At 38.9% G+C, this 13,725-nt stretch overlaps 1 protein-coding gene across 1 annotated transcript; it reads right to left on the bottom strand.

Annotated features, from left to right (window-relative positions):
• Positions 1-7,036: 7,036 nt before the first annotated feature.
• Positions 7,037-11,296, bottom strand: LOC139743598 (echinoidin-like). Its single transcript, XM_071654072.1, has 3 exons — positions 11,172-11,296; positions 9,630-9,804; positions 7,037-7,312 (listed from the first exon to the last, which is right to left on the bottom strand). Exons 1-3 carry the CDS (start codon positions 11,294-11,296, stop codon positions 7,073-7,075), a joined length of 540 nt encoding a protein of 179 aa, XP_071510173.1. The 3' UTR covers positions 7,037-7,072.
• Between the last annotated feature and the right edge of the window lie 2,429 nt (positions 11,297-13,725).

The raw sequence follows: 13,725 nt of genomic DNA, 5'->3' as shown, positions 1-13,725 counted from the left end.
GCAATGGGACAACCGACATTTCTATTTAAGTTCGAATTTAAGGTCTACTTCTGATCGCAGCCTCTGACTTTTCTGTTATTGCAGTTATTTTCTAGAAATACACAATTCCCAAATCAAATTCATTTAAATCGCCCTTTTCTCTATTTTTCTTTTTTTTTTCAAATTTTGGTTATTGTAACGACATAATATATTCCGAATGAATGATCAGTCATCACCTAGTTAATTTACAATTGTTATTTTCACGATTTCCTTCTGAATTTATTTGTGATATTGATATGCTATACACCTTATGCATCGATACTCTAATGGTCACGCGAAATGTATGTATCTTTAATCAATTTGTAAGACAGTAAGCTAAGCCTTATGCGTCGTGTATGTTATTTTCAAAATGCATATATTCTTTTGTTGTGTGTGATTTAACAAAGAGGCAGAAATAAAAACCAAACAAACATTACCTCATTATAACGGTTCCTCAATATAACGTACACATTAAAACACAGAAAATCATAAGCATCGATTATTTATCAACTGATAAAAATCTACAAGCAGTATTTACGTTGCTAGCACACAATTATATAGACTGTCATGAAGAGAAAGAATAAGAAGTTATTAAAAGGGAAGTCCAGTCCAAAAAAAAAAGAATAAAATCTTACTAGTTCAGCGGTAAAAAAAAAAGATTGACTGAAATCATGAAAAATAAGGAGGTAATGAAATTGTGAAGTTTGCTATTTTCTGCAAAACAGTTCTCGTACAATGGATATGAATATGGAAATGACTAGGCTCATCATGTCATAACCTCACAATTTTCCATTGATCGTGAAAAAAATGATGAAAATTCAATGTTTCTGTCATTGAAGTCGGAAACATGATGTTATTCCTGGTTGAACAACTTCCGAATAGTGATCAGGTAGACATTATCAGGACTTGAGCCTCGGGCATAATTGCGTTTGAATGAAAAACAGGAAATTTCAACATTTTATGCACAAACTACTATTATGGCAAGTTGTGAGGGTATGACATGCTCACTTTGCCATTTGCATATTCATATTGACCGTTCAGGTATACTGTTTCAAAATGTCATAACTTCCTTATTTATCACCCGATTTTGATCATAATTATTTTACCATTGGACTCGTAATATTTTATTCTTTCTTATCAAACTGACTTATATTTGGACTGAATTTCCCCTTTAATGTGGTGAATCGATGACAAAGAGGAAAACGAAGTACTTGTAAATGCTTACTTCTTAATCAAAGCTATGAATGCCGTGCAGTTCAAAGAAATAGAAGAACAGTTGACTGTTTGCGTTGTAATTTTCATGTATGCCTATGCTGAAGGTCTGTTTTTGTTGCACGTTGGAGTCTTAGGCCTATTGAGCGTGAATATTGTCCATAAAGTCAAACATTCTTCTACACTTCCGCATTTTAATGCACATTTTAATTTGGCATTACACGGAAATGCATTTTGCTGAATGTATACAAAATAGATCTATTGAAGTGAATTCATGAATTACTTTGTGCATGTGTGTCGGAATGAATTCGGATTTGGAGAACAACATATATAAATACAAATATAATATGATATATACATACATATTGTATACATGATTGTTTATTATATATGTATTATATATATTGTTTTTTTTATTCATATTTATATTTCACACACATGGGAGCATATGAAATTATATATATTTTTAATCAATATGTTGCTCAGTGTCGTTTCACAACACATTGGGACACGGCACTTTTGTGCTCATACAATGCATTCCGTTATAACCGAACAGTAAAGTATAGAAAGATAATTTTGGCACATACATGCACGTAACTTTTTACGTCGTTGTAACGAGAAATTTGTTATAATGAGAAAGACGATATAACTGTGTTCGTTACAGTGCACTGTATATGCTACCAAGCATCCCAAGTGAATCGATCACCTGGATTCTCTTTAAATTAATCAGCTTTGGAGTTTGATGTCTGGTCTAAGCATGATTCATAACATTGGAAGCCTTATTACAAGAAAAAAACAAACTATGACAGAGTAGTTATTCCAGAGTTGGATGTGTAATGATGATTGAGAGACATTTCTCACATGATATCGATTGCTAAAGAATGAACCAAATTCATATCCAACCATGGATATATCCAGTTGTTTTATATTCATTCCATTGTTTTTTAGGTAATATAAAATTACAACGACCAACGAAAAAGTGTGGTTGTCATGAGTTATTGGCAATTAAAATGTAATTTAATAAGAGTAACAATTCCACAAAGTAAACATACATTCAATATCATGTACTGTCATGTACCATGAAGTAAACTCAACTGTCATTTCCAGAGAAGAACTGATCAGTTCAACAGACAATTTTAAATTTCGAAACTTTCAGCACGTGCAGAGCCTCACTAGAAGTCTAGAAATTATCAAAAGGAGCCATAAGACTTCGGAACTTTGTAATTAAACCTACGTTTATATAGGGATCAGACACTACAAAGTCGGCACAGACAAATCTATTGTTCGTTTACGAATGCTTTTATAATTCATTTCAAACAAAAATCTTTCAACAATTTCAAGAGGCATACGATAAGAACTACACAACATGATGCTACGGTACAATAATGTCATGTATTTGAATAATTGATATCAATTTGAGCATGTGTAGTGAAAATTAATTTCTACGACCCCGTGGCACCGGGAGTTGCGGGTCTCCCGATTCTGTTGCTCCCCTCTGGGATAAACTTAAAAATCACCAAAAAGTACAGGTCATAACTGTGCATTGACGCTTACGCTCATTGGTGTTAGTCTATTCCAGTCGAAATTCTTCGGGTTTATGTGTAGGACTACTTACACACGCACAGATCTGTGATAAATACACAAGATTCGTTACACATATTCTCGAGGAATCCCGTTACAGAGAGATCGGATAGAAAGAGAATCCGCTTATAACGAGCGAAATCGTCCAGTCCCAATTAACTGTGCGTGTTACCTATTAGAAATTCGAAGTTTCTTTTATTAAGAAAGAGATGGTTTTGGGGCTTAAAAAGCAAGAAAAACAAAGACGAATTTGTGCGGATATACCGACACTTCTGTTTTAAACGGACCTAGACATGGGGCAAAATCACACGCTGTTTGAAAACCAGAAACTACTGTTTAATAAGTAGTTTATTATGTTATAAGGTCAACGTTAGAAATTGTGAACATGTCGAAAAGTCCTTTGTGAAAAGAAAGATTGTTTGCAACAATGACAACTGTTTTCACGTTTGATCGCAACTGCCAAAACCTAATATTTGCTAAAATTCACTACGTTCTCAATCATTAACCTCTCAGTTATACACCCCTTTTACCACGATGTTTACGCACCTTTTGAATTGAGAGACATTGAATTACATGTCAAAACTGAAATACTACTGGTACGAGGTCGTATGCTAGAATTAAATCAACTCAGCTGTAAACAAAACAAAACAAAAAAGTCTATGATCTGTCGATCAGTCGAAAGGCTTATACATTTTATCTTATGTTTCATAATCGCGAGCATGTCCTAGAACTGTTTTCTCTGTTCCTCGATGGCCTCCGTCATATCATGAAACGATGCACAACCCGATTAAACAAGAGCGCGTTTTTAAACGGTGTACTTTTCCAACGTGTTCGGGCACAACGAGGATCCGAATGTACCGAAAAAAAAATATTACTCGGAACTTGTTTGATATACAGGATATAGGTTTTCCCCTTCATTTTCATTTTTTTTTTTCATTCAGTTTAGAGATTTGTAGTTAAATTTCGTCCAGTAAAATCTGAAATAAATGCCACTCTCAGATTTAAATTCGTCTTTTGTCGATCATTACTATTATTATTGTCGATCATTACTATCATTATTATTTTTCATAGTGCATATTCGGTCATTACGTACTACGGCAAAGCCCCCTGAACGTGTTAATTTTAATAGCAGACTCATTTATTATCATTACTATCATTGTAAAGTAGTTGGAGTGGTACATATCCACTCTGTAATTTTCCCTTTCCTGCTACCCTTCCCTCTCTCTCTATCCCTTATTCTATCCAGGGTAGCTAAGTATGGGGTCTCCATTACGTCAAGCCTCGGCTTATTTTGGAGACCCTTCTGTTCAAGTTCCCTAAGCTGTTTGTACTTGCTTTGTTTTGTACTAAAACTACAGTATGTGTCGATATACTGTTTGTCATAAATGATTTCTGATATAACGGAATTAAGCAGAAATAAATGAAATCAAATCAAATTTTCGAACAAAGTGTATTCAATTTAGTCATTTTGTCACCCATTTTCGTCATTTACTGTTCAAATTCGTCCATCACACTCGCTGCACACACGACAGCCAAGGCGATTTCTCTTTTTCGTCTTTTCGCGATCATTTTCGTCATACTTTCCTTCAAATTCGTCTCATATCTTTTCTGTTGTGACTTCTTGGTAATTTCCTTTTCCCTGCACCAGTTCGCTAATCTTCATATTAGGAGTAACATAAACGTTGATAAACACAAGTGTACCCCACCTCCATACACAAAAATACATACACACATACACGAACACCTGCTTGCGCACCCATACAAACACACAAAATTAAACGGCTAGGAAGTTAATGTATTTTATTTTTTCACGTTTGACAAAACGGGCTTTAACTGTAACTCCTCCTCCCCCCCCCCTTTTTACAGTCATGTAAAGTACAATCAAACCTGCCTTAGCGGCACCTGTCTAAAGCGACCACCCGTCTATAGCGGCCGCTGAAAAAAAAACCGAGAGAAAAGCCTACTGTTAAAGACCCTGTGTATAGCGACCACCTGTCTAACGCGGCCAGCGGCCACAAATTTTGTTTCCCGCGGTAGATTTTAACCTGTCTATAGCGGCCCAAAACCCAATGGAGCCGTAGCCGAGCCGATAATTCAGCGTGTTTTTCTGCTTCGTAGCCGGCCGTGCGGGCAACGTTCAGTGATCGCCACCGCTGCATTCATCCCTCATTCAGTCATAATAAATGCACTATAGTGTTAAGCTTTCTTCACGAGAATACATGATATAGGTTAACCCATTCATTTTCAAACTTTTTTCATTCAATTTCACAATTTGTTCTTCAATTTCGTCGCGGAATGTCGGGAGTAGGCCAATCTTACTTTCAAATTCGTCTTTCGTCGTTCATTTTCAAATAAAGTCCATTCAATTTAGTCATTTTTCATACATTTTCGTCATTTACAGATCAAATTCGTCAGTCTCACTCGCAGCACTCAAAACAGCAGGATCGATTTCGTCTTTTGTCAATCATTTTCGTTAAATTTTCATTCATATTCGTCTCATATCTCTACCCGGTGTGATTTTCCAGTCATTCATGTATTGTTTGTTTTTTCTGTAACCGTTCACATTTTACATTCAGGAGTTAACATACACACAAGTGCCCCCCCCCCCACACACACACACACAGAACCAGATACAGACACACACACAAGCAATCCGAGGACACACTGATACAAACATACGTATACCGTCTCGCAAACGAAAACACTGACAAACGATTTCTAGACAAACATGATTTAAGACAAAATCTAAGTGTAGAATTGTCGCCTGTTTAATGTCAACAAATGGATAACATGATTATGTTTGCTGCTTTCCAGGGTACAAAAATCTAAACTTTGCTTCATGCATTATGATGCGAAAACCTGAACATTACGAGTTAAAGTTCAAAATGTGACCTGACATACTGTCCTGGGTTATGACTTTTGACTGTCGTTTATCTTTCAATTATTTTCGTTGGCAGTCTTGTATTTTGAATATTGTTAAAGCAAATGCTTAGGGAATAATGTGTAACGATACAGTTTAAGAGAGAAACAAAATATGTCGGCTGAAAGTTGGTTCACCATCAAAACAAAGAATCGACAACAGCTGACTAATTTGAATGAAAAATTCATGAAATTGTGTGAACAAAGACGAATTTGATCTTCACATTCTGCGATCCGTCAGCGGGAGGGATGCATTTGAATGACAATTCACGATTCTGAATGCTATATCTTCGAAAATGTTTGGCGAAAAACGAATAGCAATGACTACTGACAAAATTGAAGTTAGGATTTGCGTTCCACCTGCTTCTCGGGACGAAATTGAACAATAAATCTTTGAAATTGAATGACAAAAGTGCGAAAATGGATGGGAAAACCTATACTACCGTGCAACAATTTCATAATACACCGGCATGGTTAAATGCATGAAACACACGGTGTGTGCATACGTACACACACACATGTACATGGAAGGATACAACGATGATACATGTACATGCAAGCAATGCACACAAAGTTGGATTACCTGTCTATAGCGGCCATCGGTCTATAACGGCCACTTTTTCCGTCTCCCTTGGGTGGCCGCTATTGACAGGTTTGACTGTAATTGTCTTCAGTCATAATGTGCCTGGAAATCGTTGATGACTGTTTTTTTATTTGTGTGTGTGTGTGTGTGTGTGTGTTTGTGTGGTTGTACGTGTCTGTCTCCGTGTGTACTCTGATTAAGATGTGTTTGTATGTGCGTGTGTGTGTGTGCTTGTGTGTGTGTGTGTGTGTGTGTATTTTGTGGGTGGGATATGTGGTGCATGTGTGTGTATTTTACTCCAAAATGTGTAAAAGTGAACGCTTGCAGGGAAAAATACCTTCGTAACGAAAAAATCACAACAGAAAAGATATAAGACAAATTTGAAGGAAAAATTGACGAAAATGATCGCTAAAAGACGAAATTGCTCTTTCTGTAGTGGCTGTTATGGGTGCAGCAAGTATTACAGACCAATTTGAATTGTAAATGACGAAAATGTGTGACAAATGACTGAATTGAATTGACTTTGTTTAAAAATGATCGACAAAATACGAATTTGAAACTAGGACTGCATATCCCAGATTTCTCGGGTTGAAATTGAACAACCAATTTATCAAATTGAATAGGAAAAGTTTAAAAATGAACGGGAAAACCTATATAACGGGATTTCGCTGTATCCTGCGCTATCGGATCTTTAATGCTCCATGACGTCAACTCCCACCCATCGGCCGTTGCCATTTCTTCTCCTTCTTCTTCTTCTTTTCACCAGAGGGGGAGTTTGCAGATGAACGACTCCACGGTGTACCGGTTCTCAATCCCACAGTAGAGATCGTTCCACTTGTAATCGAATTCGTGGTTGAACGACACACAGTCCTGATTGCCGCCATAGCTGTTAGGCTGGCCAGACCCCCATGACGTGAAAGTGACGTCAGACCCATCGCTCCATCTCCAAGCGCCCTCAACGTCTTGATCGCTAAGACCAATCCACACCCTTGTATCCACCTCAATATAAGAGAGGGATTTAAAGGGACAATTACAACACACATAATATCATGCATAATACATCATTCCAATTTAGACACAGAACAAATTAAGTCAAGTTCCAGGAAAATCTGACAATCCTTGTTTAAGATTGCCTTTTTAAAGATGTTTGAAGACAACAAATCGTGATTAAATAATGATAACAATAATTAATGAATATGGTGTTAAACTTTTGATCTCAATACCTCCGGAATTTTTAGCTGTTGACGCTTAATCAGCCTTTATCAGCGGAATGACCCGTCTTTGCCTTGATCACGTGACAGTCAATAAGCGGGTCATAGACTTTCTGAAGTTTGCACCGCACCCCGTCTCTGTTGAGAGAAGGTTGGTAGGCCCTGATGTAGATTGCCTCCTTATCTTCCCTTTCAAAGTATCGGGATTCCCTGTCTAAAACCTCCCCCTTCTTCAGGTCTACGTGATGGCCTGGTGATTCGATGTGAATGTGTTGTGATACTTCCGAGGAGGTGAAGCTAGGGCTTCTGTGTTCAAGAAATCTGGTCCGAAGTGATCGTTCTGTTTCGCCGATGTATGACTGCTGATAGGCACCTTTGAAGGTCTTCCCTTGGCAAGGAATCCCATACACGGGACCAGTGAGGTCTTTCTTCTCAGTTTTGTCCTTCGGCGCTTATAAGTACTGGCGTAATGTCCTATAATAGTGGGCTTGAAGTGAACCCTAATGTCAAACTTGTTGAAGTTCCTACGTAACGCATCAGAAACTCCTTTGACATAAGGGAGAACGATCTGAGGAAGAAAAACTCCACATTAAAAAGGCTCTCTCAAACTGCGGCTATCCTCAATGGGCTTTCGATAAGATCAGCCAGTCCAAGCAGAAAGATTCCAGCACCACCACAGACTCTACAACTCTACAACTCCATTAAGAGGACAGATCATATACTCCCTTATGTCAAAGGATCGAGTTTCTTCAACAACTTCAATAAAGACATCACTATAGTCCCGTGTATAGGATTCCTTGCCAAGGGAAGACCTTCCAAGGTGCCTGTAGGCAGTCATACATCGGCGAAACAGACTTGAGCTGACACGTATAGGACGCCTAAGCTCCACCTCCTCGGAAGCAAAACACATCCACATCGAATCGCCAGGCCATCACGTAGACCTGAAGAAGGTGGAGGTTCCAGACCTGGAACCTCGATACTTTGAAAGGGGAGTTGAGGAAGCAATCTACATCAGGGCCAACCAACGCGCGGTACAAACTTCCGAAAGTCTACGACCCGCTTAGTGACCGTCACGTGATCAAGGCCAAGACGGGTCAATCCGCTGATGAAGGCTGTAGCGTCAACAGCTAAAAATTCCGGAGGTTATTTAGATTCAAATTTTAAACCAATTTCAGTTGAATTTCCACTGCAGATGAATTTCTACTGTAATAACAACAATGATAATAACAATAACAAAAATTCTAATCAGCTGATCAATTGGCATTGCATAGTAATCGTCCCAAAGACAATGACAAAAAATAACAACTTCTAACATTCGCTCTGAATATTTTCACTGATGAGCGGCGTCCATTGGCACGGTATTCCAAACCGTTGCTCCAGAAAATTAGAAATTACGCTCAACGGTCAAAGTTTTTACACGTGGTATCTAGAGCACCGTACTAGGTGGTAGCATATCTATGGTCGAGCGCCATGTCGACTCTGAAGATGTATGATTCTTTAATTTGACCGAAGGGAAATCTTCATTTTATGTTTTTTCATAAGGGTTTTCGGCATACCACTATTATACACCACATGATGGTGCGACAAAATGTCATATGTTTGCATGTTCATGGATTAAATTTGAAGAATCGACAACAATTTGACATTGATTGAAAATGAAATTACATTTAAGCTCCATGTTGTCAACCTACATTCAAAGGAATGTGTATAATCGGAAGGAACCCCCTTAAAAGGTATAGGGACTTTCCAGTATTCACGGAACCTGTACTAGTAACAATTTGGTTGCATGTGGAGAGTTGTCCACAATGCTATAGTCCATAAGAAGGGACAGAATTGTAATAATAACAACATTAATAGTAAGGTCTTCTACCCAAGGTGCCATCTTCTCTATTGTCACTGTTCATTCATTTAGTATCATCTCACCATTGCCAAGTACATGTATTCCCATTTCTACCACTGTGTCGTATGAAAGGATATAATAAATTATTATATCGTGGGTAAAAACATCTTGTCCAAGAACTTATGATAGGACTCGAACCCAGGCCTTCGTTTCAAAGGCTAGATTCCTATCCACTAGACCACAGTGATGCCCCTAAGATACTTACTCTCTTGTTTCGAGTGGTATCGTACAGTACTGTGAGGAAGTCGAACTCTTCTTGGGAGTGGACTGAAGTCAGATGCCCCAGGCTTAGCAACGTCCCCGTTTCCGAACACGGCACGGAGAAGGAACGGCAGTGCATCTCTGCAGCATCCCATGTCACGTTCTCGAAAGTAAAGAATCTGTAACAATTTAAGAAGAAATTTACTCCATGACATTTAAAACAAAAGAATACTACGGATAGATTCCAGAGAGTGAAACTGTAAATAAAGAGAATGGTACACGTTTCATAACGACCATGACAACTAGACGCAAACAAAGAAAGTCATACAGTTTTGACGTAGGTATGTTTGTCATTATTTTAACATAATTATGATGATTATGATGTTGCTTGCAACAATAATAACAGGACCATGGAATGGGAGTCTGTGAATTTGCTGTAGTCTGCCCATACCGCTGACACGAACAAAATGAAAAAAGGATTGACTTACGGAAAAACGAGAGAATAATGTAAAAGAAAACCCATGACTATAAGGGTTCCGCATCAAAATTAAGATTAGTATACCCATCGAATTGAGGGGGAGCATTTACCTTTGACACAACCAACCACGAACCCCTGCAAATGATGCAATATATCTCTATAAGATGATTTTAATCAAATCAGTAACAATACTTTGTATCAATGATGAGGAAAGGTTGAAGTTGACGAATCTTTATCTTCAGCCCACCACTCCCCCCCCCCCCTCCCCCCTCCCCGCACAAGTGAAAAGGTTTTTGTATCTTCTTGTGTATAGAGACGCGCAAATTTCATTAGTCTCATCTTTTCTCCACACAATGTATAAAGCGACACCGTACATGTTCAGGCCGCTCACTTTAATCAAAGAGTTCAATCTGATTCAATTCAAATTTTATTTCATTTTTCGAAAAGAATCAGATCAGGCGATCAGGGTGTCATACAAACACAAGGCCACAGTTGCGAGGTGTGGACATTTATAGGGTTACAGTTCGGTATTCCGAAGCCTCCTAATTCCGAAAATGGAAGAGGTTCGCTATTCCGAATGTTCGTTATTCTGAACATAAAGAAAGGTTCGGTATTGAGTAGGATCGTTGGCGAAGCTTATTTCATTTTAAGATTGTCGAACTTTCGGAATAACCATTTCATTTTTGGAATAACAAATCTTTGAAATAACGCCACAAAATTTAAGAAACAACAAACCCTGTGGATGTTTCATTTTTGGATTAGCGAACGTATCTAGGTATAGGGGATTTGTGTGTTTCGGAATAACGAACCGTATTTGATTTGGGGACGAACAAAACTTATTTCATATAGGGACTAACAAACCTCCAGAATAACGAACATTACCCCCATTATATATTGCTTGGGAAGTAGGTCCTATACCTATTTCAAAATGTAACTCATACCTCTCAACTTTTCCTCCTCGGAACAGGGAGCACAAACTCAAACTACCCCTTGTCCACTGGTACTCTGATGATAATTTCGATGAGAAGAAAAATGGAAGGAGATAATAGGAGTGAAAAATTGGCTTACCGGTAACAATTATCGCCAAAGGGAGTCCAGAACGGAGGGCACCCACAACCGCTTGCCTCCGACGACGGGGTAAGCGTCACCAGTAAAGCCACAGTAATAACCAGGATTGATTTCAAGATCGCCATGGCTGTAGGAAAATTCGGTGCTTTCTTGTCGAAAATTAGTCAAGAAGTGTATGTGAGCGTAAAAGATTGAATTTTATTAATAATCGGAGAAGTTATAACTGATATGCGAAACTCGCTATGCGACTATGTGACGTGGAATGAAGGAAGAATGAGAATGGTTGAAAGCAGTGTCCATCACGCGTTGCTATGGTGACCCGAGGAGTGACAGATAAAATGAGTGCGCCAGAGCGGTCTTAATTTATGAATTCAAAGAACAATTCTTAGTTAAGTGTTGTGCAGTGAGAAAATGAAAGGATTTGTCTCATATCAGTCAGGACCATTTTTCCATTATAAAACCTTACACATACAGAAATGGAGAGGTTGAATAGGAGACATCCGGCATCGGATTTCCTTGAATTAATGTTTCCTTGCATGCTCGAAAAGGGAAGTTGACTTTGGCATTCGTATGTATTGTATGCAGTCTTTATGCATTGAATATTAGCAGTAAAGAACTCAAGTACTTCCCTTTGCAGCTGTGCAAGACAACAATGTAAAATGCTTATGCAGATGCGATTAAGGGGAAGGGCTCTTTGGTAGTATTGCGAGACCAGGTGCCCCCATGACATGAACTATCTAAACTTCCCTTTGTTTGTTCTCACTGAATAAAAAGTTAAGTGAGTTCAGTTCATTCGTTATCATTTCCAAACATACAATATGCTGCAAATAATAAGCATACTTTTTCAGACCTATGAAGAATAGAAGACAATCACAGCATGAATTCAACATTCCCTCTTCTGTTTCAAATTGAGAGTCACATCGATCTCAAGTTAGGCATATTCAGCAGCCGATTTGTAATACAAGCAATAGTTTCTTTTAAACATTCTTTTTTTCTTGAAAAAAAGGCGTACATTGCATCCAAGATTGACTAACCTAATCATCTAAAATTTCTAGGGCCGTGGACTCCGGCCGCGATGGTCTTGATGATGCCTGGGAGGTACAACTAGCCTATAAACCTCCTTGGTGATGTGCACTTTGTTGAATACTTCTCTCATATCTGTGTCTTCCTTATATGTACCATCCCCTCCTTTTTCCCATGGGCGTCACCAGGGGGGATGCGTTGGGTGCGAACGCACCCCCCTTCAGACCCTTCCAAAAAAAAAATCGTGGGCAAAAAAAAATCGCACCCCTGGTTCTTGCAGCACTGATTTTATACCTATCTACTATATAGTACAAGTGTATTCTATACAGCGTTTACTATTTAGATAGATTTTGGACATCCTTCCCATGCTTGGTCACTTCGACGCCACCTCGTTGGTCATACCTCCCCCAGTCATGAACATAAACCGACACCCTTGACTACCAGTGGTGGATCCAGGGGGAGGCCAGGGCGCAACGGGCGTCCCCCCCCCCCCCGCCCCCTCTTAATTTCCAAAGCGAAAAAGCATAGCTACAAACGGCAGCTTTTGGACTGTAAAAATAATGTCAAAATTTTCAAGCTCGCTCGCTCCGCTCTCTGGCATAAGTAATAGTCGTAATGCCATTCTCCTGAAGTTGCTGCCAGTAATTGCCGGTGTAGCGGCAGATAGCGTTCCGCGGCGTTTTTTTGCTCTAAAACAGTATCCGCCGGCGGTTGTCGTTTCAATCCGCGATTATCGTTCCGACGTGGGCTAAAATCTGCCGCGATAAGTTACGGCAGATACTGTACAGCGGCGGATTTTGTATATACATGTACTGACTACTACGTTAGCGTTGCTTATTTTCCTGCCGCGTGCACCGTGGTCTTCGTCATCCAGTGACTGTCAGACAATGCTGTCAGAATAGTCCCGCGCTGCGGATTAGGTTCCAAGTGGCCTGCCTACCAATAGTTGCGCGAGCTTTACGGCAGCCATTTTAGTAAGCAAAATGCTGCATGAAACGTCACGCGATGGAGTGAATGCTGCCTCCCTTTGAATACGCAACAGGGACATAAAAAAATCTATCTGCCTCTCTTTTAATACGCTACAGCTAAAAGCTATATAAAAGAAGTACACTTGTGTTCGTAAAAGCGTTCTTATCCCATTTGTATTTTTCTCTCTCCCTATAACATCAAAATTTGGTACAAGGCACCCATGTTGCTTTAGGTTTCAATAAATCTGAGACTTGCTCTTCAGCCATGTGCTTTGTATGTGAAATTGTCCCAAAGTTATTTCAATCGAGACATCTAATGCACAATTGTGGACAGCCCCCAAATTACTATTTTTCAATAATATCTGAAGAAATTTGAAAGCTTTAGGTGACTTTGATATAAACTCTCCTTGGTATTTGACATAGTTTGCCGCTCACATTTTTCACTGCCCAAAAATCTCCAAAAGAGATCCTGACTACAACATAAATAACATAATTATCTTTTCTCATGCATGGCCTTTTCCTATCTTTTATTTTATGCTAATGTTCAGTTAGCTAATACATAG

This window comes from Diadema antillarum, unplaced genomic scaffold (genome assembly GCF_040938485.1).
Source record: "Diadema antillarum isolate AM-2024a unplaced genomic scaffold, OU_Dant_1.0 seq00001098_RagTag, whole genome shotgun sequence".
In the NCBI taxonomy this organism is placed as follows: domain Eukaryota; kingdom Metazoa; phylum Echinodermata; class Echinoidea; order Diadematoida; family Diadematidae; genus Diadema; species Diadema antillarum.
The sequence above is the reverse complement of the archived record's forward strand: the minus strand, read 5'-3'. Positions and strand labels throughout refer to the sequence as shown.

Bases quoted from the DNA above. Each gene is read 5' to 3' on its own strand.
- LOC139743598 (XM_071654072.1), bottom strand. From the start codon at position 11,296: ATGGCGATCTTGAAATCAATCCTGGTTATTACTGTGGCTTTACTGGTG. The intron at 9,805-11,171 runs GTAAGCCAATTT...AAATTGTTACAG, and splicing joins TTTGGCGATAATTGTTACCG to ATTCTTTACTTTCGAGAACG. The intron at 7,313-9,629 runs GTAAGTATCTTA...TCTTATATTGAG, and splicing joins ATACCACTCGAAACAAGAGA to GTGGATACAAGGGTGTGGAT.